The sequence below is a fragment of the Chelmon rostratus genome, chromosome 15 (assembly GCF_017976325.1).
Source record: "Chelmon rostratus isolate fCheRos1 chromosome 15, fCheRos1.pri, whole genome shotgun sequence".
Classification (NCBI taxonomy): Eukaryota; Metazoa; Chordata; class Actinopteri; order Chaetodontiformes; family Chaetodontidae; genus Chelmon; species Chelmon rostratus.
In genome coordinates this window covers 4,594,178-4,620,214 of record NC_055672.1, presented here as the reverse complement: position 1 = coordinate 4,620,214, position 26,037 = coordinate 4,594,178, and the positions used below count along the sequence as shown (strand labels likewise).

General features: G+C 42.2%; 2 protein-coding genes across 2 annotated transcripts; one reads left to right on the top strand and one right to left on the bottom strand.

Moving 5' to 3' along the window:
- The first annotated feature begins 1,012 nt into the window (after nt 1-1,012).
- Nucleotides 1,013-7,540, top strand: wdr32 (WD repeat domain 32). Its single transcript, XM_041954595.1, has 7 exons — nt 1,013-1,682; nt 2,802-2,915; nt 3,126-3,323; nt 4,082-4,284; nt 5,044-5,124; nt 5,232-5,377; nt 6,013-7,540. Exons 1-7 carry the CDS (start codon nt 1,216-1,218, stop codon nt 6,382-6,384), a joined length of 1,581 nt encoding a protein of 526 aa, XP_041810529.1. The 5' UTR covers nt 1,013-1,215; the 3' UTR covers nt 6,385-7,540.
- A 3,126-nt stretch (nt 7,541-10,666) lies between these two features.
- On the bottom strand, nt 10,667-23,063 carry LOC121618122 (probable carboxypeptidase X1). Its single transcript, XM_041953417.1, is given in 14 exon segments — nt 10,667-11,876; nt 13,353-13,455; nt 13,564-13,703; nt 14,896-15,190; nt 16,317-16,496; nt 16,778-16,974; nt 17,800-17,923; nt 18,078-18,166; nt 18,324-18,474; nt 19,466-19,550; nt 19,696-19,835; nt 21,094-21,203; nt 22,672-23,020; nt 23,022-23,063. Coding segments are annotated over 14 exon segments (2,352 nt in total). The 3' UTR covers nt 10,667-11,529.
- Nucleotides 23,064-26,037: the final 2,974 nt, after the last annotated feature.

Here is a 26,037-nt window from a genome sequence, read left to right as displayed (position 1 = left end):
CTGCACCTGCAACCACACAGGTGATTTAAATGTCTGCAACCTTCCTGCACTCACACACACACATCCCTTTGTTTTCTATGTTTACTCTCTCTGTCATATGGATTGATAATACAACGCCTGCTGTTGTGGGATGGTGTCAACTGACATTGAAATAACACCAATGGAATATCTTACATACAGATTTAAAAAAGTGTTGACAGTAATGCGACTGTTTCTTTATATATAAACATATATGAATATAGATGCTCGCAAACATCATGTGCTGTCTGACTCAGTGGAAGTTAGCTGTTCTTGTGTCCGCTGTGTGTCACAGATATTGTTGGAGTCGACTGTTTGGGGGAGGGGTGGGTTTACTTTGGATTATTATTTTTGCAAATTTTCTTGAAACTGTGAATTTTTCCTTGGTCAATATTTTGCATTTACTGCATGTTTTGTAAATTGTTTATATAATTTTTAGGTTGATAAAAACCTTTTGGAAAATCCTCCTGTGACTCCTCTTGGATACCAACACAAACAAACATTAAGACCTTACTTCCGTGCATAGAGACCAATGCATTACATTATATTAATTTGTTTGATAGGCTGCTTACCTCCATCACGTATGTAACACAGTAAATAACGTGCAGTATTCATCCAGCAGATGGCAGCAACCAACCTACGAACGCACCTCAGAATGGACAAGGAAGCGGAACTTCGTCATTACTTTTTATTTTACATTTGTTTTGGTGAGGAGAAAAGTGTCAAGCTAATTGTAGTAAAAACATTAAACTTCCGCTCGGACCCTTCATCTTAAAATATTTATCGATTAAAATGGATTCGTTTCTACTTGATTGAATTCCTAAAACGCCCACAAGTAAATTGAAGGGTAATTAGAATTTAAAAAGAAATAATTCCAACGTGTTTTGTCTCTACTTAATACGCACACGTAGTTTATTTTTAAACAAACAGATTTGTGCTTTTATTTTGAAACCTAAATCTATACTCTACCGGTCGCATTTTAGCTAACCGTGTTCGGTTTGACGCGCGGCGATAAGGCGCTGCCAAGTCTGACAACAAAACATAATTTGCCTAACGTAACCTATGCAGCTAAAATCCACTGCCATGACATCTTAAAGGGGTGGAAGAAGACACGGTTTCATGCTCGGTAGGTGACCGGAGTCGGTCAACTTTTCGCCGTTGAGCCGAGACGCCTGTGTGGACACTGGAGAAGCGACAATGAGCTCGGAGCGCCAGAGCGACAGCGAGGACGCCGACGAGTCGCAGGACAGGCCCAACAGCGGCAGCGTCTCCGACAAAGACGAAGACCCTGACATCGACGACTCGGATGTGGAAGATGACATCGCTCGGGTGGGCTCGCCTTCGCCGCCGGGGAGCGGCGGGGACCGAGCGGAGCGTAGCGCGAGGTCTGCGGCGTCGGAGGAGCTAGAGCCCGGCTGCCAGCCGGCCGCCGCGCCGCAGACGGGGAGAGGCGGGGACTCCAGCACCGATAGCCGCAGGGGGAACAGCCTGTTTTCATGGCTGCAGAGCAGGACAATAAGACGAGGGGTGTTTGTGGACCCAGCTCGGGATAACTTCAGGACGATGACCAGTTTGTACTGTTCTATGAATCCAGCTGTGGAGTCTGTTAACCTGAGCACTCAGACCCATGGAGCAGTGTTCAACCTAGAGTACTCCCCGGACGGGTAAGGGAACATTTTAGGCCTTCTACCGGGAGTTCCCACTTGCCTGGAAAATATTTGAAACGGTGCAATGAAAGGGTTTGAAAATATTGGTTAAATGGCCTGGAAAGTGCTTGAATTGCATCATTAGTTTCACCCTCACATGCTTCATCTGTCTGCACACCTTGCCGTCCATGGATCACTTCACATGCCCACTGGTTGATAGTGATGTTGAAACAGCTGTCAGCATGATATCCCGACCCGTAAAGATTCATTAATAAACTGACAATCTGACAGCCAAAACATCAGCACTCATCACGCCTACAGAGCACACGCAGGCTTTAAGCCTCTGTGACCAGACAGCAGATAAAGCAAGTAAATCCTGCAGCCAAACCCGGTCAAGCTGTGTCCAGTCGGGTCAAATGTGTTCATGGGCTCATGTGACAGCAGGACAACACACAAGTCTATAATGCAGACGATGAATACATCCTGAATCTGCTCATCTTTAAACCTCTATGAGAAAACAGAACTAATTTTATGGTTTTAATAATTGGAATCAAATTATTACAGCTGTTGGTGCAGGGTCAGTCCCTCACCATGCTTTTGCATCCCTGGCAGGGATGTAGTGAACGCAAATATGAGAAATCAGATATTTTCTTAAATTAATGAAAGAACCAGAAACTGTCCAGTAAAAAGTGTCCAGAAACTGAAAGAGAAGTTGAATTGAACGTCAGGTTTTGCTTCTTGCTTTGCCCAGTCCTGACATTAAAGGCTTTCATTGAAGAAGGCCGTTCAGTATTCTTATATTTGCCTTGAAAAACATATTGATCTTATGGATTGATAATACACTGCCTGCTGTTGTTGGATGGCATTAACTGACATTTGAGATAATATCAATGGAATATCTAACATACAGATTTAAAAAAGTGTTGACAGTAATGCAACTGTTTCTTTATATATAAATATATATGAATATAGATGCTCGCAAATATCATGTGCTGTCTGACTCAGTGGAAGTTAGCTGTTCTTGTGTCTGCTGTGTGTCGCAGGTATAGTTGGAGTCGTCTGTGTTTGTTTTCCTGTGTTGAAAACCATTTTGTTAAAACAAAACAACCCTCGGATTTGTGTGTCTGCTCTGCTCAGGTCTGTGCTGACTGTGGCTTGTGAGCAGACTGAGGTCCTGCTGTTTGATCCCATCTCATCCAGACACATCAAAACCCTGACAGAGGCCCACGAGGACTGTGTCAACAACATAAGGTGCGTTTCGCTTGTGTTAAATCCTCCAGGGAGGGTTCGCAAAGTGCAGCATCCGACGGGCCGAGAGAGTAGAAGCTCAGAGCAGTGAAATGTAAAAAGATTTGGATGCCAACACAAGCTCTTAAATATCTTTTTGGTCAAAGTACGTCAGTGTGTCAACTCATGTCTGCAGAGGACATTAAACGAAAATGTTCCCCTGACTGTCTGCAGGTTCCTGGACAATCGTTTGTTCGCCACCTGCTCTGACGACACCACGATCGCGTTATGGGATCTGCGGAAGCTGAATTCAAAGGTTTGCTCGCTGCACGGCCACGCCAGCTGGGTGAAGAACATCGAGTACGACACCAACACCCGTCTCCTCGTCACGTCTGGCTTTGATGGCAACGTCATTACGTGGGACACTAACAGGTGTGTGTGTGTGTGTGTTTGTGAGCGTCAAAGTTTCTTCTGTGTGATTTTTAAAGTAAATATGAAAGCATTATACATTTGTTCGGATAAATGCTTTTAAATGGTTGCATATGTGTGCTGCCTTTATGATGTCATAAGACAACATTCATTATATGGTTCTCCACATCCAGCTCAAAACCCAAATATATTCACTTAAAATGATTTAAATCTGCGAAAAGCTACAAATCTTCTAATGTGAGAGACTGGGACCAGCGAACATTTGTCATTTCTCTCTTAATAAATGACATGAATGATTAATCAACTATCACAAGTGCTCTCAGTTAATTCAACCAACTGGTCACTCAACTGCTTTTTCCAACACTAATACCAGTCAAGAGGGAAAATGCATTTTTGGTCTCTTATATGTGTCATTGGTCTGGAAAATGTTCTTTTTTAGTGTTTACGTCACGCTGTACCAGCTGCACATGAAACTCCGACCAATCCATCACTCACTTTTAACCAGTCCCCCTTCCGTCACATAAAAACCACAACTTTACAACTTTGAAGATGGGTAAATGGGGTTTTTGGCTGTAATTCAACCCTAAAAGTCTTTTTTTTTCTCTGAAGAACAACCCAGAGTTCCTGTAACTGGATTGTTTGTCTTGATGCTTCCCCACCTTGAGGAAACCCTTTTCAACCAGAATTACATTGAATTGTTTAAGAGAACGTCGTCAACCTGCCTGTAAAGCCTCCTGTAACTACCCCCCCCCCCCTTGCAGATTTACAGAAGACGGCTGCCCGCACAAAAAGTTCTTCCACACCCGCTACTTAATGAGGATGCGTCTGACGCCCGACTGTTCCAAGATGCTCATCTCCACTTCCTCAGGGTATCTGCTCATCCTCCACGACCTGGACCTCACGCAGTCCCTCGAGGTGGGCAGCTACCGCATGCTGCGAGCTCGACGGACCCCCCTCAGCTCAGGTCAGATCAAAAAAATCAATCCAGCCATATCTCAGGAAATGATTTCACCCAGTTCCTGATTTTTTGTGGTTTCTTTCTGTTTATTTTTTTTAAAGCTTTAGACAACTAAAGCAGTTGGTTGATTCCTAAATGAGTTTTAGTGGTAGTTCAGGAAACAATGCAAAATATTTCAGTAGTGATTCAGAAATGCAAAGAGTTACATGTTTATCTCAATTTGATGTCATTTCAAATTCATGCCATGTTCACACTACAGGATTGTAGCCCTGGTTTTCCACTCACAGTTTTTGGGGATCGCCCACAAAGCACACCAAGTCAGAGACAAATTGTTATTCGCTTAGTGCTTAAAAACACTCGATCGTTGCCTATGTGCAAACTGTTCAAATCCGCAATCCAAGAGCTGGCTGACGGCTTGCAGATGCCTGAAAATGATCAATCTGGCTAAACATCACTTTGGATGAAAAGTCTTGTGCATGGTGTTGTGTCATTTCCTGTGTCGCGTACTATGTGTGTTTTTTTGATAAGTTTGGAGCCCAGACAGACTCGTTGGATATTCCTCCGGGTGAAAGATCGAGTAGCGTGTAACCCTGATCTGACAACATTGAGAGTCATGTAGTGTGACTGAGGCATGAGTCAGGTCACTCTTTGGGCCCTGGGAACATACGATGGCCGTTTGTCATTTTGCTGACTGAATGTTGACTAAGTGATTTGAACACTGTTGTTTCCAGATTAAAGAAAATGACTTTTGTTGTGGTTCTGTAGATGGAGGCACATCAGCGTCCAGGTCGGCCGGAACTCCTCGCCAGGGAAATGACTCCAGCAAGATCCACCCTCACAGAGAAGGTCAGAGGCGGTCACGGTGTAAAGCTGACTAACAGTCAGCTGAGGTTCTCTTCTACGACAGAAATAAAGACAGACTTTTACAGTTATCATAAACTCTGTCCTGGCAGGTCTTTCTCCCCGGAACAGCCTGGAGGTTTTGACTCCAGAGATCCCCGGAGAGAGAGACAGAGGGAACTGCATCACCTCCCTGCAGCTGCACCCTAAAGGCTGGGCCACGCTCATCCGATGTTCCAGCAACATGGACGACCAGGAGGTGAGAAGCACGTAGCTGCACATACACCTGTTACCTCCAAACTGTTTCTAAGACATGCATTTTAAGCTTGTAGCTTGCTTCTCTGGGACATCTGTTGATTTCCAGTTGAATTTCAGTGACGAGAAGTTTACCTACAAAAGCTCCTGACAGCTTCTCCTCTGATCCCTCCTGTGCTTTTGATCTTGCCCTTGATGTATGGTGGCCTGTAGCAGACATAAACAAAAAAAATCCCATTTCCAGGTTTTTCAGGAAGTTTGCTATAAGGGTAGCTGCATGCACTGTGATTATAAGGCAGCTGTCACAAACACAAATCATGCCAAATGATTGTCTTGAATATAGCGCTTGCAAGCGTAGAGGACAAAGGGCTTAAAGGGCTAAAATACAATGATGGAATAAAAAATAGAAATGTAATATTAAAGCAAAGCAGTGACAGTAAAACATCTCAAGTTCATGCCTGAATAGTCTTTAAAATCAGATTTCCACAGAGCATATTAGTGTCAGGCGTGATCCCTGTCCATCACACCAGCTAGATCTTCACTGGAAAAGTCCTGGAAAATGACGAGTAGCAACCCTGTTTCAGACCTCAGTGTGTGATCTAATCCTGCGTCTCCTCCGTCCGTCCTGTCTCTCCTCAGTGGACATGTGTGTATGAGTTCCAGGAGGGAGCCCCCACCCGCCCGCTGGTCTCCCCCCGCTGCTCCCTCCGCCTCACCCACTACATCGAGGAGGCCAACGTCGGCAGGGGCTACATCAAAGAGTTGTGTTTCAGCCCGGACGGACGCCTCATCTGCTCCCCGTATGGCTACGGCGTGCGCCTGCTGGCCTTCGACGAGAGCTGCGGTGAGCTGGCCGACTGCCTGCCCGTCCAGACCAGCTGCCTCAGGGAGATCCGCTCCATCTACTCGCACAGTGACGTGGTGCTCACCACCAAGTTCTCCCCGACACACTGCCAGCTGGCCTCGGGCTGCCTCAGTGGACGCGTCGCCCTTTACCAGCCTAAGTTTTAGCGACGTGTGCGGTGCGCTGCAGACCTGGGTAGGGAAGTGCTGCTCAGGGTTCCTGCACAGATCCAGAGATTTTTGCAGATTTGAAACTCTTGTCAGCTAATATATGCAGATTTTTGTCGTGCAAAGACTGTGTCTACACAGCGACATGGCATTCTTTGTGTCCTTTGGTGTAAATTATGTGAAAACCATCAGAGGAAATTAAATCAATAACTCTGAATCTGTAGGAACCCTGAATAACATTTCCTAGCATTTGTTTTAAAGTGCTGAAGTGGAGCAGATGGGTGGGATTTACCGTATTAGATATTTGAAATAATGTGACGTATGGGACCCTCTGCCGGACAATCTGTATGGAAAACTCCACCCACCTGGCACCTAAAAAGGATCCAGCAAACCTTAAAAAATATTAAAGTACTTCTAGACCCAGGTCTGCAGCTGTGAAGCAGACTGAGTTTGTTTGGGTGGGAACGGCCCGCTGACGCCCGCTGACCTGGAAGAAAATATTAAAGGAGAAGACCGGGCTGCAGAAGTGGATGAAAACTTTCAGCCTCTCGAACCTTCAAGGAAAAAAAAAACACTTTGAGGCAACAAAACAAAAAAAAGGCCTCGCTGGGCTTTTCAAACCACACTCCCACCCACACTGAGGAGGGGGGCGGTCCAAGAAGTCCAAACCTTGAATCAAGAGATCAACGGCGGCGGCCAATCTGTGGCTCTTTTTCATACTAAAGATTAATTTTGGCCTCTATAGCAGTAGAAAACTTATTTCGAGACTTGGCACATCCGGATGTTGCCGTTTCGGGACAGAAACACTAAGGATGCAACCGGACAGACGGATGTTAGACCATCGATTCTAACGAGACAAACCTGAAACAGGCGCTTGTGTCTGTCGTCTGCGCTGTCATCACGGCGTCCTCCGCTGCGGAGCGCGTCGCTCTCAGCTGCTCCGCTCTGCTCATGCCTTCTCCACAGGTGCTGCTTCTCTGCTCATACAATCTGAACTTTGACCCCCGACGTCAAGGACCTCATCGTCAACGCCTTTCCAGTTTACCTGCGCGTTACTTTTTGTTTTCCCATCTCCGCCCCGTCTCCACCTTCATGGTCTTCAGCGGTTTAGGTTTTTAGCGGTTTTATTGGTGTATTAAAGTCGGCACTGCTTGTTCACGCTGTTTGATTCCTTTGATTCTTCCGTCACTGTTTGCCACCGTCGAGGCTGCTTCAGGACTAGTTTTATTGGATTCACTTCTCATTTCCGATCACAGTTTGTGTGTTTTTATCTGAAGCCTGTGAATGGAAACTTCACGCTGTCCTGACAATAGAAAAAGCCAGCGACTCAGCTTTCAAAGTCTCCCACACTGACATTTCCCAGACCCACTTTCTTCTCAAACCACTACTGCAACATTTTCATATCTTGCAAAGGAAATAATCCAATTGCATATTTCTTCCCTAAAAGATAAGGTTGGCATTATTCTGTATTTTTTGCACAGAGCATGGTAATCCATCTCTCAGTACTTGGCACTTACACTCAGGCCAAGCCCCCTGATTCCTGCTGCAGACTTAAAAACAGCCTTTTTAAAACAAGCTCAGTCATTTCCTGACGCAGCTGGCCACTGTAGTTAGTAGCAAAGTTACTCAAACTGGAGTTAATTGTGAAGCTGCAGAGTAATACACAGTTGGTATTTACAGCAGCAGGATCGTGTACATGGGGTTGATACAAATAACCTGCGGTGCCCATGTTCATAACGAAGGAGCCAGTTCAACTCACTGATGTGTTTTTAATTGTTTTTTTTGACATCAATGAGCTCAGTGTTCCAGAGGAATAAGATATCTGGGTATTTAGCCACACAGACAACAGAAGTTAGTAGAGTTTGTTTTATTATGAATATAGAATATAGCCGGCCTCATCCTTTAATCAGCTTGTTGACTTTTTGGGTGACAGTTTTTGTCAGAAGCAGTTGCCTCAGCATCGTTTCTTGAACCTTTATTGGATGAAATTGTTGCCAAGATACATTTGACTTGTTTTTCGACCTTGTACCTCATTTTGTTGGTTTTTGAACAGAGTGTTGATCCACATCAGTATTTGATTCCCCCCCCACATCACATTAGTTCACAGTTTCTCATTTTTTGCAGTGTTGTCATAAAGGTGACCAATCAGGTTTTTTCCTGTCGAAGGAGCGAGTGGATCGCTTTGACTGTTAGTATCGGCGATGCTTTCGTGTTTTCAACCACTGTAGTATAGCTGCTGTAAGAGCCAAGCCCAGGCGTGGACGTTACACCGCTGTGTAAGATGGTTACAGTTCATTCTGACCGACTGCAGATTAGATAATACGTAAACAATAGACATTAGCGTATACTACTATGCATACTAGCCTTTATGAAGATTCTCCTTTCTTATTTATACGAGGGTGATACTCTGTGTGGAGCTGTCAGATGCCAAAACATGCTTCGCTTGCACAAGGCAGTGCTTCTCCTCTGTGGTGAATTGTGAGCTGAGAACTTAACGCCAACAGTCGCTATTATGGAGTAAAATATTCTTTACATGTGAGGAAAGCTTAAATTTTAAAAGAAATGAATGACATTTTTGGAAATAAGGTTATTCTCTTTCTTTCTGGAGGTTAGATGAGCTACAGCTAATGTTAGCAGCCTGCTAGCTTAGCACGGCACAAAGCTGGAAACGGGAAAGAGCTTTCGCATCCGTATATCTAGTTTGTTTAATCCATAAAAAATGTGTGTAAAACTGAAAATCTGCTTTACTTTCTGGAGTTTCAGCTTTTTGCCTGGCAACCAAACAACTAAGAATTAGTCCAGGACATTACGTTAACCCCTGTGAAAGAGCAACTACACGTTTTTACACTTTCAGATTAATTAAATGAGGTGTAATGTGTTAATTAGTGATATTTGTGGGTGCTGGTAGGCAGATTTTGTTGCAGATAGACCAATGCCAGGCTTGCTGTTTCCCCACTCTTTCCACTTTGTGCTAAGCTAAGCTAACTGGCTTTATATGACTAATGTGAGTGGTATCTTCTCATCAAACCCAGAGCTGTAAAGTGTATTAAGCGCATTTCCCAAAATGTATGAAAACAAAAAAATTACGAGATTGAGAAATTCCTTTAAATTTGAGGAGAAAAGATGAAGTCGTCTGCACACAGATGTGATTTCATAATTCCCAGCTCACAACACGGTCCTGTATGAACTGAGGAAGGACGCTTTCAACACTTTGTACCTCAGTTTACTGCTCAAAATGTGCGTATTTCACAAGTGGCGTCCATTTCACTTTCAGTTCAGTCAATTCTGGGACTTTTTCTCCATCTGGAATAACTCATTTCTCAAGTCACAGACATTAAAAAGCACTCCAATTAACTGTTAAATTTCTAGTTGTGCTAATTGACTGAGCTGAAGGTTAAAGGAGCAGCCATGCTGTATATTCAATGCTGCTTTTATTTCACTTATATTCACAAGCTCTTCGGAGAGAAGTGTCTTATCTGCCATTTTCACTTCAGGTATAGCAACTAAAAAACCGGGTTCATTTTTATGAATTTCTTCTTTTTGTTGTTTCTGGTCAGTCCTGTTCTGGGTTTTAACCTGTATTCTGTTGTGGATTCATTGAATGTTCTCAGTAGTTCTGGTGTTACCTGTGCACTGTCACCTCAACTGATCACAGCTGGAGGAGGGGTGGACGAGACGGAAAACATGTCGAATTGCTCGCACTGTTGTTTCCTGTTAAAATGATACTAAAATGGTACTTATTATCACTGAAATAAAAAGGTTAGCTTCTTTTGCACTGCTGACTGTTTGGTGTTTGAGTCTAGTATTTATATTCTGCAGTATTTTGTTTTTATTCCAGTATTAAAACTCCACGCATGCAGGATCAACCAGTCAAGGTCACTGGCAACAAAGCCTGAAAAACAAGGTGTCTGGACCAGGCGGCGATGATGTAAGATGGTGATCGCCTAATCTAGCGCCACCAGCAGGTCAACATTTTCACATATCCAGTGAAATATCTGCCAAAGGGATTAAAATTGTGTCCCAACATTCAGGGTTTATAGACAATGAATCTCACAGACTTTGATTTCCTGAGCGTCCCTCTTGCAGCGCCACCATGAGGTTAAATTTATACTTGCTTGAAAATTTTAAAATCTTTTAAATGTCAGATACTTTGGTTTGTGACCAAAGAGCTGGAAAACATGACACTCCATCGGCTTCAGCTGTACTTTTACTATTAAGCGCTAATTAGCAAATGCTAGCATGCTAAGCTAAGATGGTAACTGTAGCAAACATTGTACCTGCTTAACATTAGCACCTGCCTAAGTACGGGCTCACAAAGCCAATAGACTTTGTCTTGTTTATTCTTCTTTCCTATTTTTTCAATCATGATCCCTCATTGTTATTTTGTGACCCCTTGAGGGGTCTCAACCCCCCAGGTTGGAACCACTGAACACAGCAGGCTGTTGTTCTACTTTTCTTCACCTTTGTTCAGATTTAGACGTTACCATATAGATAATACAAATAGGTAATATTTATTTGTGATTTTATGGTCCTTTTGGACTTTTGTCAAACAAAAACACACAGCGTTAGAAAAAAACATGTCACATATCAGACCAGCTGACTGTTAAATTCTCAACCCAGTCATCTTACGGGTAAGCAACAAACACTACAGCATCATCAGCTATAATGCAGAATGAAACAGTTGTCCAAAACTAAAATCTAGTCAAGTGATTGCCTGTTCGTACGTGTGGAGATGTTGGTTATCCTTCAAAAAGTCCCACATTTGTGTAACTTCTCAGAGGTGACTCAGTCTGTTTTTTGTATAAAAATCCTGCTTTCTAAGTATCCTGTCAACTTCTGTAAGAGCTTGTGTGACTGTCGTGGTTTAATCTGCTTTAAAGGGTCAGTTCACCCAAATACTTCATGGTTGATTATTTTTATTTTATATTTTAAAGCCACTTTGGTTGACTTACAAATTTTGATATCACTGCAACCACGTAAAAAACACTTTTATAAATTGGATGAACTGACCCTTTAATAGCATCCTCCCAGTAATTACTTAAAGAACATGTCGCTGTTCCCAAAGGTCAGTTTCTTCCGTTTGAACTGAACTCCTTCAGCCTCATCCGGCTCATGTCTGACGCTTCTTCAGCTCCTCGCCTCCTCTCACGCTCTCCGGGCTCCGGAGGACCGAGCTCTCCTCGCCTGCAGCAGCTGCTCCTGCTGCCCCCGCTGACTCTCCCTGCGCCGGTTGATGGCCTTGGTGCTGGCGCGAAGCTTTCGGAGCCTCAGGGCACGAAGACGCAGCTGAAGGTCCTGGGGGATCTTGCCTCCGTTGGCCCGGATCTCCTTCAGCCTCTGGATGGGCGTCTTGGTCAGGGTGAAGTCGCAAATGGTGGGACGTGGCTCCATCCCAACGTGGCACCGACGCATGGACGGGAAGTAGCCCTCGGCCCAAACCACCACCTTGTACTCGCCCGGGTTCAGCAGGCGCCAGTAGTCCCCGTCAGCAGCTGAGGAAATAAGGAGACAAAAACAAAAATGGATTTTGTAGTCTCTCAGGCCAATATTTAAACACTATGTTCCTAAAATTAATGTTTCTACAAAGCTTTAGTGGTTCATGAACCTGAAGAGTGTCAACCACTGTTTCGTTATACAGTAAAATGCAAGTTAATGACTTCCAACATTTCCCAGAATGCCTGCAGAGAAGCCTCCAGACAGCGATGGTGATGTTGGATTCATGCAGGTGGAGACTGAGCGTGATAACTGCAGCACAGAGCTTTTTTAGTCTGTGATACCTTAAAATCAAGCAGCTGACCCAATATTACCCTTTAACTTACACTTAAAGCTCTTATTTTGTATTTTGCTTTTGTCTAGAAATTTTTAACCTGGCCAACAATGTTAATTGTCAATTTTATTATTAATTTGATCCATTTTTAAAACTCTTTTTGTCTCTTTTTTAGATGTTTTTAATGCTCCTATTTCTTGCATCTGTCTGTTTTGTTTTGTTTTGTGACGCATTATTATCATTATGTCTATTACAGCCTCTGACCTTAATGTGGACATGATCCAGGTTGGGAACCAGTGACCTTGAATAATAAGAAAGCTTGCATTAACCCTCTGGAGAATATATGAATCATGACTTTTATTTTCTGACTTTTATATTATGATTTCTGAAGACACCTCGAACACACAGTTGGAGCTGATCACAGTATTTATGATGGTTGAGACTTTAGTTAGTAATTTTAATGATGGCTGAATTCCATTTAGCTGCTTCAGTTTCAGGGTCCTGGTTTTGTGCATTCAGCCTCACTGTGAGACAGTCAGGACTTAGTGGGACACTTGAACACAACGCTGCCATTGTTAATGTTTAGGGCTGCTGGACTGATGACTATTTTTTAGGTGTTTGATTGATGTCCAAAAAATGGTGAAAAATGTCCAACATGACGCCCTCAAACGTCTTGTTTTGTCCACAACCCAAAGATATTCGGTTTAACCAGAAAACACAAAATATTCACATTCAAGAAGCTGGAATCAGAGAATTTAGACTTTTTCTCTCAAACCGTTTAATTGTTTATCAAAATAGTGGACAACTAATTGTTTAATCACTTAATTGTTGCAGCTGTACTAATTTTATTAGAAAAATGTCTACTAATGTGACTGACTGGTGTGCTCTCCTGAACATGGAGGCATAATGAGGCTCTCTGATTCTTTGTTTTTACTTTGCTATTGTCCTCGCTGTCAGTTTAAACTGTTAAAATGTGTGGTGGGATGAGATCTCCGTCCCTGGAGTGACATGTCTCACTGTTGATCCTCATGATCTTTGTGACTCTCTCAGCTTCATTCATCAGAGAAGAAACCAAAGCTGCAAAAATATCTAATAAAAGCAGAGGCATTGCTTATATCTCCTTATAATTACGCATGTTCTGCATTAACACTGTGCGCATTAGAAAGGCGAGCTAACATTTGATTAAAATCCAGTGGCTGACCTGATCGGATGTCGTGGTCGTGGTCCTCCACCTTGATTACAGCGTCTGGTATTCCTTGTTTGGTCAGCTTGTCTCTGACTACCCCCTTGATGCCTCTGTGAACCTGAGTTAAGAGGAAGTGCTGCACCGTGAGGCCCCGGAGAGGCAGAAACGCAAAAGCAATAGATGCATTTGGAGCAGCTGATGACTTATGTGGTGCAAACGGACTGACCTGCTCCATGTAAACCAGCAGAGACTCCTTGTTGTTCTCCCACTCGATGGGAAGCTCGCTGGCATGAGGGAACTTATCACAGGACAACTCCACCGTCACCTCGAAGCAGTTGGTGTGCATGTAGCTGAAGTCATTCATGCCTGCAGGAAACACATGTGGTCAGGAATAAAAACAGCTGTTCCAGGAGATGGGCATTTAAATTCAGCAGTTTAATTCACATATTCACGTTTCTTTTCTAGGTGAGTTTGGGTCACAAGAACATTGCAGGGAAAGATGTAAGAGATCAAATTTGATTAAAATACAAAGTGTAACATTCACAGACCAGATGCCTTTGCTGTAAAAGTTCAACTCAGAGTGAATTCTGTTAAAACTGAAGCTTTGTTAGACGAAAAAATACTCTAGGGTGAAAAAAATTCATAAACTATAGACCTTTTAACAGCCGTCAGTGTTTCAAATAAAGATTATGGTGAAAATTAAAACAATAAACCAAATAATTCATCATATTTAAGAGGCTTTTTTTTTACCCAGGTGAAAAGAATATTACACTTAAATTCTTCTTTTTGAGGAAGTACACATGCTATTTTTATATCCTTCAAGTATACTTCTGTGTACTCAAGTAGTCCTTAAATTCCACTTGAGTGTACTTGAGTGTAGTTGAAGTATAAGTAGTCACTAAATTGGCTCAACTTTTCACAAACTTTAAAGTGAACCAGTGAAAATCAGGAATCATGAACATTTAAAACACACTCGCGGTACAATCGTATTATATCACTAATGAGTTGGAAATATCCTTAAATATACTTCAAATTAAAGCACACTTTAATTAAGCTGCTAACAGTGTATTACAAAGGAATTGAAAATAAGTATACTGTTCATAAGGACACGTTATTACTATTAAAAGTATTTGTAATTTAGAATACTTTTTATAAGTACTTTGAAATACCACTTAAAGTGTTGCAGAATTTGTATGTTCATCTTTAATATATTTAAGTAGAACTTAACGATTCTATTTACACTTTTTAAAAGCATGTGTCAAACATACTTTAAATGAAGCACAAAAAGTAAAAGTACTTGTAATTACTTTTCTATACTTGAATTATATTTCAAGACACTAAAATAAACTATTTTTTCACCTGGGGATGCTTGCAAAGACAAACTAAAGCGTTAAATTAGAGATTTAAGAGGCCCTTGTTTGAAATTAAATGGTGGATATTCTGAGAGGATGTTTTCTTCAGTTGTTATCATCTGTGAAAACATCCTGTCCAGTAACACGACTCAGCATTTCTGCACTAAACCTCCACAGATGGCCTTCATCTGCACAAGGCGACTCACTGCCGGGGACGGTGTGCCAGGCCCCGCCGTTGATGATGTTGTTGTGCGGCTGGAAGTCCTCGTAGTGGCAGATGCGCCGGTCCGGGTTGGCCATCACCAGGTTTGTGGAGGCGTAGACGGTGGCCAGCCAGCGGAAGAAAGCGTTGTCGGCCGTGGGGGTGTCTTCCTGCGGGGCCCAGTCACGGGTGCAGTCGAAGGGATACGTGACCACCAGTTCCCCCCCGTGGAGGTTCGCGCTGAGCACGAAGGGGATGTCCTGCATCCAGCTGATGACGGCGCGCGTCTCCGGTGCGACCTGGGAGGGACGGATGAACCGGGTTAGTCTGCCTTTGTTATGTCACTTTCCACACACAGATTTATGGGAAAGATTGTCATAATTAAACATGACAAAATGACAAAAAAAAAATGTTTTACTTAAAGTTAGAAGTTTAGTTTCATTGTTTATTTACTTGTACAGATGCATTAAATGATAAAAAGGACTGTGCAGGTGAGATAAAGAAAAAGGCTAAATTTTAATATCGCTGATTAATAATTGCAAAACATCTGAGTTTCATTCAGTATTTGACCTTTAACTTGAGCACTATGTGGACTTCATCCATCTAAAAGCTGAAAATGTCATTTGTAGATGGAAAAGACCTTCCAGTGACAAGTCAATCAGCAGAAACTAATATAAAAATCCTATTTTCAAAGTGAGTATTTGTTTTATATTTGTTGATTTTTTTGCTGTGTGTCAGGAGGTTTCAACATGTGTTGGCCTTTCACATGTGAACTGTTACCAAACACTGAGTGACAATGTTCAGGCTTCCAGGAAAACCACAGTTCTCTTGGCTCTGAAATTACTTCCTGATCTGAGGCTTGCATGCCACTACTGTGGAAACATTATTTTCCTCTTTTCAAACTGACACACACACACACACACACACACACACACTGCCCTCAAAGACTGCCTTTCAGTGTGACCTACATTTATGCATTAATAACCTACTTTAGGAACTGTCACGTCACCCTTTTTTAAGTGTCAGAGTCCTGTTGGTAAAACTTTTTCTCTGAAATGTATACAGTATATTTATTGATTGCCAATATTTGCTACATCAGGGTATTACTCTTTTGTCTGATACTTAAGTCTGTTTTCAAAGTGCCTTTTATTGTTTTTATACAGGAAAAATATGATTCTTGTTTATTGACTGAAATGTATTGCTGTCTGCCACAGAGTCATTGGCAATAACACCACCAGATGGCGCCAAAGTGACTCTAACTATATTCCTAAACTTACTCAACAGTTTCTGTTTTTGATTGTTGCAGTGGTGGAATGTAACTAAGTACATTTACCAAAGTACTTTTTACTCCACTACTTAAGTTAAGGATCTGAACACTTTTTCCAACAATGCATTGCTGTTTACCAGAGAGCTTCATGTCCTTACCATGGCGTCCTCTTTCGTGTAGTACTCTGGGATGGGGATGTAGTGGTTGGAGACCTTAGACTTATCTGCTGCGGTCTCCTGGGCGTCCCACATGATGTTGTTCAGGTCTGGAAAGTTGTGATTCAGGTCGATACCTTCATAGCTGTATCGTCCGTCAGCCCAGCCGGCCAGTTCTGATCCCTGCAGCAGATTAGTCAGCCAGAAACAGAGCTAGTATCTACAATGGATACATTCATATAAATGCATACTACATAACACAAAAGCTAGAATCACACCAGAGACACTGCCATTATAATAACCATTAGGACACCAGGAGACCTCCATTACTTTACTGGATGAGACTGATCCCACACCTCCCTTTTCAATTGGATGTACTTAAGTTAAAGATGTAAAGAACAGTGTGCAGAAATCCTCTGTGAACACATCAAGCTACAAGAAACATGCCCACACACTTCACCCACCTTCTTATAAGCTTCCTCATATCCATCAGGGTTCATGGAGGGCAGGAGGTGGATTCGCGTCTCCGTCACCAGCCGAACGATGCGTTGGTTGCCCTTCTTGTATTCTCTACACAAGTACTGCATGAGGTTGAGGACCAGCTCTCGGCCAAGAGCCTCGTTCCCGTGCATGCCCGCCACATAGCGAAACTCGGGCTCACCTGCCAAGAGGAACATTTAGAGAGTCGCTTTACTTGCCAAGCAATAAACGAAGAGGGATTTGTCTGAATCAACATCAACTTATAGTTACAGGAAGGGCTAAAAGTGAAGTAGGTCAAAGTTAAAGCCCGGAGTCACATCAGGAACATATTCAGTCTCTCCGATAAAACTTCCAACCCATTCGTGTTAAGCAACACTGTGAAGCTGACTCACTTTGCCAAAAATGATACACAAGTTGGCCAGACCTGATGGCAGACATTCCTCATACTAAAACTCCAAAGACCCAAAACATGCACCAAATACATCAGAAAGTCTTAGAAGTCAAAAATCAGAATATGTACAATGTCTGGCCCTCGTTTTCTTTGGTTTGGCATGTGTTCACCTCACATGTAAATCAGCTGTCGACACTGTACATAACCTACATTCCCACTATTCCCCCTTGAGTGTGAAGCAATTTCGAAATGCGTTTCTGCCATTTGTCTGAGAAGAAGGAAAGAAAAGCTGCACTTTATTTAAAAGCTCTGGCAGACGCAGAGTGGCTGCAACATGCTGCATCCGAACATCGCAGAGAAATCCGTCTTGTTTGGTGGGGGGAGTGCCGTGTCCAATTTCAAGCCGCTATCAGTTTGTTTACAGAAGAGAGGCCGTCTCTACAAGACGCCCCGGCCTCCCTGCGTGGTGCCGCTGCAGAGAAGAGCCTGTATAAACACTGGAGGATGTTGAACTGGGCCCCCGGGCAGCTAAAGTCAGGGTAACACGAGAAACAGGATGAAGTCCGGTCCAGAAACTCAACTCAACCCACAGAAGAAGAGCAGAAACGCTCTTACCTAGTTCGTGTTTGCTGGGGTTATCCGAGATCACCATCACATACAGTTTAAGGCCCATGTAGCTCTTCCCGATGGTGTAGACGTGGGTGATGTCCGGGCACTCCTCGGTCACAGACTTCATGAGCTTCGGGGTTAAGACGACAAGTTGGACTCAGAGCCTTTTAAAGGGTTAAATCTGAGCACTGAGTAAATGTGCAAACTGTTAAGAGTGTGAGTAAAACCCTGCCATTAACTGTAGTGGAACCGAAGTTAGTCATCAAGCATGTGTGGCCTCCAACCTTTCTCATCTCTTTGTAGTCGTGGTGTCTGAAGTCCAGAGCATCCTTTGATCCTGGTTCTCGCTCCGAGGAGTAGATGTCAGTCGGATCTACAAGGAAAGAGCTCATTAACTTCCTGTTGTTGACCAACAGACTCAAGGAGCATCCAGACCAGCATCCTGACTCTGCTGGACTCTTGTTCTCAAAGCGAAACTGATCAAATAAAAATCATTACTACAATCAGCCACATGCTGAGTCTCTTCCTACCGTCAACGCGACAGCCGAGTATCTCCGCCCTGAGGCAGATGGTGCCGTTGAAGTACCAGGTCTGAGGGTTGATGCGGATGAAACGGGCGGCGGTGGGAACAGGGAGGAGTGCGAGCACCGGGGTCTCTGGATTCTGGTTTCCTTCAAAGATCTGAAAAATTCAATGGGAGATCAATGAGGTTCGAACATTTTAGGAAAAGCGCGTTGAAACATTAACTTATCTTATTTTAATAGAGAATAAGAATTTTCAGCTGCACTTTCACTCAAAAATCATTGAATTTGAGTGAATTGAATGAATTTTAATTTGTCCAGTGCTTCGGTTTTATGGTCAAATTCCTGCAAAGCTAATGTCATTCCCATCAGCCTCAGCTGTACTTTGTGTTTAGGGCTAATGAGCAAATGCTAGCATGCTAACAAGCTGAACTAAGAGGGTAAACATTATACCTGCTACACAATAGCTTGCTAGCATTGTCATTGAAAGCATGTTAGCATGTCGATGTTCGCATTTGGGTCAAAGCACCACTGTGCCAATGTACAGCCTCACAGGGTTGCTAGCTTTTCTGAAGACTCTTGCTGATCTGGACTCACACCAAAATACACAAAATGGGAGAGAATCATGGGAAATGTTTGCCAGATGTTTTTCGCTCAAGTGCAGTTGCTCATAATAAAAGAAAGGACTGTCCTGGATCTGAAGCAGAGACTAATCGTTTAAACCACGTCTGACTGAAATCTGTTGAATAGTCTTTGATAGAAGAGACAACGGCAAACAAGCAGGACTGAAACTTGATCCCCGGCAGAGGCAAAAACCTTCAAATCAAAAACAGCACAAAGAATCCTCAGTTTTGCCTTCAGCTCTTGAAGGTGCATTTCAGCCAGAATACACACTTTGGTTTTGTCATTTTAGAGGCAACAGACATACAGGAAAACCTTAGTAATTAACGTTTAACTGTTATTATGCCGACCACAAATTCCACTTTCTTGCAATATTTTGTTTTCTCTTCTTCTGTATGTTTTTTGTTCGCAGTACATATTTCACTTTGGCACAAACGCTTCAAAATCTGTTTTCCATCTGCGTGAGGTCCACCACTCACGGTCGGTGCATTCCTCATATCAGAGAACACAGAACAAAAGGTGGCTCTTACTGCTTCTTCTGTCCCGTTCATGCAGGTTTCCCAGCTCACAGAGTCATTGCTCAGCTGCACTTTGTAGGTGTGGACCCAGTCCCAACTGCGATGAAGAGCAGGAAGGACAAGAAGTCAGTTTTCCGGTCTGTATAAACATGCTATCATCCCGTCAACAAAGGAGTGTGGAAGCGGCCGTTTAGCTTTTAGCAGCAGTTTCAGGTTTCATTTGAACCCGGATACTACCTGACCTCCAGATGGAGTTTCGGCCCTGCAGGATGACTCCGGTGAACAGGGTGAGGTGGATGGCGTCCACCTCGAGCCACTGGTCCCGGTTCTTGTACTCGGCGCACCAGGCTCCATCGTGCAGGTCCCCGTCCTCGATGCCTGACTGGAAACACATGTTACACAGAAGTTTTTTTGTTCAACTGCAGAATCCATTAAAGCGACTCCAGACACTCGTGGCTCGGCCTCAGCGTGCAGCATTGCATAAGATTTTGGTGTTGACCTGATTGTAATATAATTGCTTTCAGACTGCAGAGCATGACGGGGGCGGCTGGGATGTTGAAGAGCACTGCTGGCTCTATATTTTACAGTACTCAACAGGAACAGTTTCTACTGCAAATCCAGCCAGTGCAGTGCTAATTTTACATGCCAATAAAAGCAGACGAGGAGAGAGTGTGTGATCAGTTTTCTTTTATAGCTCAATAGTTCAATAAATATGCAGAAGAAATGATGGACATTATGTCATTTTTATCACAACTTAGAGCTGAAACATTTCATATATTGATCGATTAGTTGTTTGATTCCACCACGCTGAATTATCTCAATAACTATTGGATGGATAACTAGAGGATGAATATTAATAACTTTTGTGCTCCTCTGACATCCTCTCTAGCGCCATCATCAGGTCAAATTTCTTCATTTTCTTTTGTTTATGATCAAATTCCCACAAAACTATTTCCTTTCGCATCGACTCGGCTCTACTTTGTGTTAAGCGCTAATCATCTAATGTTAGCATACTAAATATCAGAATGTTAATATTGGCTGTACTATTGAAGATTTGATTCTTGTCTTACATTGAATATCTTTGCAGTGGTGGAAGAAGTACTCGGATATTTTAGTATCCATACTACAGTGCAAAAACAGTCCTGCATTCAAATTCTTACTTATGTGCAAATGTATTAGCATCAAAATATACTTAAAGTACCAAAAGTAAAAGTACTCATTATGTAAAATGACTAATTTCACACAAAATTATATTAAATCACAGCATTTAAATTAGTGATGGATTAATCTATAAGCATCACTGATGCTGCAGCTGACAGGAGCTCATTTTTTGTATTTTACATTGATAATCAAAATCTGTGAAGTAACTGGTAACTAATATTGTCAAATAAATGTAGTGGAGTAAAACGTACAATATTGGTGTCCCAAATGTAGTGGAGTAGAAGTATGAAGTAGCATAAAATGGAAATACTCAAGTAAAGTACAAATACCTCAAATTTTACAGTACTTGAGTAAATGTACCACTGGGAACGTGTTACTGGCCTTTTAGACCAAACAATTAAACAATGAATCGACTCATTATTCATTAGAAGCTGCTCACTGGACTTGATGTTTTAAGTTTGATCCAGATCTAGACCAACCTGGATATTCAGCCTGCCCCGGTGAGGACCCAGACCGGCTCGCTGGTAGGAAGACGCTTGGATCTGGCTGTCATCGACCCGCAGGGACTCCAGGCCGAGGGGTGGACAGTCTGGAAGGGAAAAGGAACCAAGAGATAAAATCTCCTTTGGGTTTGTGTCTGTGCTTGTCTGCAGACGCTGGGACGACTGCTGAGGGGTTAAAAACTCTCTCTCTGGTTTCTCTGAGTAAGCAAACACACAGCTGATGTAATAAGAGGTCCCGGCAGTTATGTGGAATATCTCTAAACATCCCGGGTCGGTTCAGGGAAGTTTGGAGGCCCTCTCCAGAGGAAACTGCAGAGACGTGAATCCAAGGAGGGTTTCAGTGTAATCTGAGACCAAGCTGAGGGCCCAGAGAGTGAAGCCAAACATCCAGCAGAGCAGGGAGACGGGAGTCACAGCTGCAGGGTATTTTATGACTTTGGGAACAGGCCATAAGAATCCCATTAATCACAAACACGACTAGTACTGGCAGAGCAAAGCAGCTTTGTTTGTCCTCTTTGGGGCAAAAGACGTTTTTCACTTCAACATCTTCAAAATGAAAGTAAAAGGAGGAAAATAAAGACAGTCTCAGTAGGTCTACATCAGAGCTTCTTCAGAGCCGTTATCAATCAATTAATCAATTAGTCAATCTACAAACAAAAATTTACCAGTTCCAGTTTTTCAAATGTGAATAATTGCTGGTTTTCTTAGAGATAACTTTTTAACTTAGCTTAGCTTTAGCTTTTAGCTTTTTATTAGTTGATCCTCTACACAGCTGAAACAAATAGGTGATTAATCAATTAGCTGATCGACAGAGAATTGATCTACAACAGTGTTGATAATCCTAACTCAGCAGTTCCAGGTTTTGAAATGTGAATATTTGCTGGATTTCTTAGTCGTCTGTGACTGCAAATTAAACATCTTTTGGTTTTTGGTTGTTTTCTGTCATATTATAGGCCAAACAATTAACTGATTAACAATTGATCACAAAAGTAATTGTGTGTGAGGAAACTCTGGATTACCCAGCATCACTGGAGTAACAGAGTGAGATAAACTAAAATTTCTAATTTTTATTTTTTAACATGTATGTAATAAATTCAGTTACTAGTTACAGACTCATTATTAATACTAAATATGATCCATGAATAAATGATGATTATAGATTAAGATACACAGCTGTATATATAAAGTAGTTAAAGTATCTCCACCATTGCCAGCTGCAACATAAAAGCATGCATTAACATATCAATGATTACAATCCAATGCTCTGAAATGGGCCATTCTGCACAAAGAGTACTTTTACTGTTGGTACTTTAAGTATACTTTCAAGACAACACTTTTACTTAAGTAAAAATTCAATGCAGTGTATTTCTACACTGTGGTTACTTTTACTAAAGTAAAAAGTGAGAAGCCAGGAGCTCACTGGGTCCCTGAAGGCATAATTGATTAATTGCACTTGACTGCTTCCTTAATTAACGTTAATAACTGGGTTAAATCAGCTTGAAGTCTCTCTGGATTCTCACAGCTCAGTGTAAAAAAGCTTTTTTTTTGTCTTACCCAGTTCTGTCTTCTTATCTTCTGTCTTGCTGCCATGTGATCCTTCCTCTTTGCTGCTGTCTCTGCTGATGGATTTGGTGTCCAGCTGCTCGCCTCTGCCGGTGGTGGATGCTCGTGTCTCGGCTGTGGTTGGAGCCGGTCGGTGTGTGCTCTGATCCTGCGGCTCCACAGTGACGGACTCGGCTGTGGTCGTGTTGCTGGATGCAGAGAAACTGTGAACGGACGCATCGTCCATCAGCGCCGCGTCTGAAAACGCTCGCAGAAAAATCACTGCAGTCAACACGCACAGAGACTTCTCCATCTTCCTCTTTGTTTGCTGCTGCAGAGTGAGGGGAAAAAAAAATCCCCGGCCGGTTTAAGTGGCTCTGACAGAGCCAGACCTCCATCCACATCCCTCCTCCTCCTCCTCAATCCCACCTCCCCTCACCCTCCCTCCCAAAATTCCAGCCACATTCCCGCAAAAAAACATGTGATTCAAAAAACATAATGTGGGTTATGTGTGCATCAGTGACCCATATATTAATATAAAGCTGTGGAAAACACCTAGTAGATTTACTCAAGTACTGCACTTCAGTACATTTATTTCCACTTTCTGTGGCTTCATGTTTCTACCCTCCTGTTGACTTTCGTTAGAGGTTATTTTGCATCTTCAGATAAATAACAAAAAAAAAATCTAATCAACAAACATGCATGATGTAATCTTATACATTAAGATAAAACTTCAAAAAGCCAGTGTATAAAGTAGTTAAAACTAGTCAGCTGCAGCAATAAGTCACATACAGATTAATACATCATAATACAAAAATATAATCTATATATTATTCTTCTACATGATGAATATTTTTACTTTAGGTATTTGATGCTAATTCTTTTTTAGTGTTTTTACTTATGGAAAATTTTGAATCCAGCACTTTTACTTCTACCCTGTGGTAGTTCTACTTTTACGAGTGCAAGATCTGAGTACTTGTAAAGTCAAATTAAGTTATTTATTAAGCACATTTCAAAACAACACAATGTGACCAAAGTGTAAATGAAGCATAAAGACTCATATATATGCTGTGCTTACATCTAATATACCGGTATGACATACTGGTGATTTGCTAATGATCTATGATAATGATGATGGTTTTAATGGGTGTTAGCAGAACAAAGGTCCAGTCAGTTCCTTGCACAGATTACAAATCCTGATGACTTTGCTCATCTCCTGACTCTTCATCTAGCGCCACCATGAGGCTGACATTTGTTGTTTTGAGTCAGATATGTCAACACCTGATGGATGGATTGCCATGATGTTGAATTGTAGGGGGTTTTTTTCTGCTATTTGACTTTTTCAGGATGTTTTTCAGGAAGTTATGAGTCAGTCAAAGAAAAAAAAACAGATCAACTCAGCTGATAACATCGTACAGAACCATAAAAAACAATGATGGTACTGGTGGCGATGCATCTTAAGATGTCATAATGCATAGATTAAAGCACACTACTGCATATAATACAGAGACTACAGAGTAATCTTTATAATAAGTGACACCTTCGCCTCTGTACAATATAAGCAGGTCTCTCTCTGCAACATTTTACATACTTAATGAAAAAAGAGATCAAACAACCATCACGTCTGAGCTCCACGAGTCCTTTTAAACTGACATAAAAAGTCTTTCCTAACAGCTGGAGATTAAAAACGTGTTTACTACATAAAGACAAATGTTATCTGGCAGGTGCATCCTGTGAGTGATGCTCTTGCAAACTGTCACAGTGTGTCAGAAAATCTGCCATTATAAGATGCTTCATACCAATGATGATATCCAGCACGCAGGATACCGGTGGGAGAGAGTGAAGACTGCAGGCGGCCAGTTTCCCCACATAGACCATAGTGTTAGTGACCCCACAGCGCTGCCTTTGACACAGTGTCAAGTGTCATTCTAATGGCTTGTAGCATTAAGTTTTATCTCCAAAGTGTATTCTCATGTTTAGTTCGTCTTCTCATCTTCTGTTTCATCTTTCCTGTTGATTTCAGGGTCTGGTGGCTTCACATGTTTGGCCCGTGAAGCTGGCAGGAATCACAGGAGACATGCATCAGCACATACAATGTATTTGTCCTGGCCTGTATGGAAAGCCATTTATTCCATATCCTTGATATCAGATGTCAATTTCTTCCACTAATTCAGTCTTTGTCAGCACTAGTTGGACATTTTGTTGTACTAGTTGAACAAAAAACTCACTCTTTTCCAGCAACTAGTGGCACTTTTGTTCGCCTAGCTCCAACAGAAGCCTTACTAGTGACACTAAGCTAAAAAAACTTGCTTGAGCTTAATGCCAGTGACTTTTTAATACCCAGCTTCCTGCACAGCCCACTTTTCGCAATTTCAGTTCACTCCCAAGCTGCAAATCTTCTCTCTGCACTCAGTGTTTGGACATGATCTTTTACTTTTCATGATTCACATCATCCTCCGCCTCCCTCTGCTGCACTGACTCATGGGAAACTTTACGGGTAATTCAGGCTGCACTCAGGCTTTCCCGAATCCTGACCTGAGACAATATTAACTGCTGCAACTGCATCACAACCTTCTTGTCCTGCATCTTTAGTGCTTGTCTTTAGAGCTGAATGTCTGTTGGACTGGGTAGACAAGCTGAGATTTATCACAGCTCAACGCAAAAACACAGGTTATTTTAAATGGGACAAACACTTACAAAATAATAAATAACATGACACATAATTCCCTGTTTGTCAACTTCCATCCAAACCACATGTTTTTAGATCGTCAGCAAACTGTCACATCTGTGTTGCATTTAAGTCTTACTGTCAGGAACTTTACTCACTTGGCTGTCAACATCTGGTGACACTAATACGGTTGCAATGCAAGACGACATTAAGAAGAACAAGGAGTCACTGTCTGAGCTGTATGTGGCTTCTTCCCAGATGTTCTGCATGCATGCATACATAAATAGTCTATATGGTGATGCTGTCTTTGTTTGTGTTTCCAGGTTTGGTCAAGCTCTCTGAGGGCATTTTAATAATCTTCTCTTCAGCACTGAACCTCCTGTACAACTCAACAAGTCATCAACTGCCATGAAATCCTTTGGAAATATTTAAGCTGCTGCTCCAGGCCAGTTTCATGTCAGTAATCATGCCTTTCAAAATAAAAGAGACAAAGAACAGTATTTTAATTTCCATCCAGTGTAGGTACATCATGACAGGATGACATAAAACTTTCATAAAGATCCACACATATGCTCTTATTTGTTTATTTGTTAATGTCAGAGGTTATAGCACTTGTATGTGTAAGTGTTTGGCAAATAAATGATCTGTAAAAACTACGTCAGGGTCTTTGGGAGCAAAATGTTTTTTTCCACAGGAGTTTTATTCTTAAG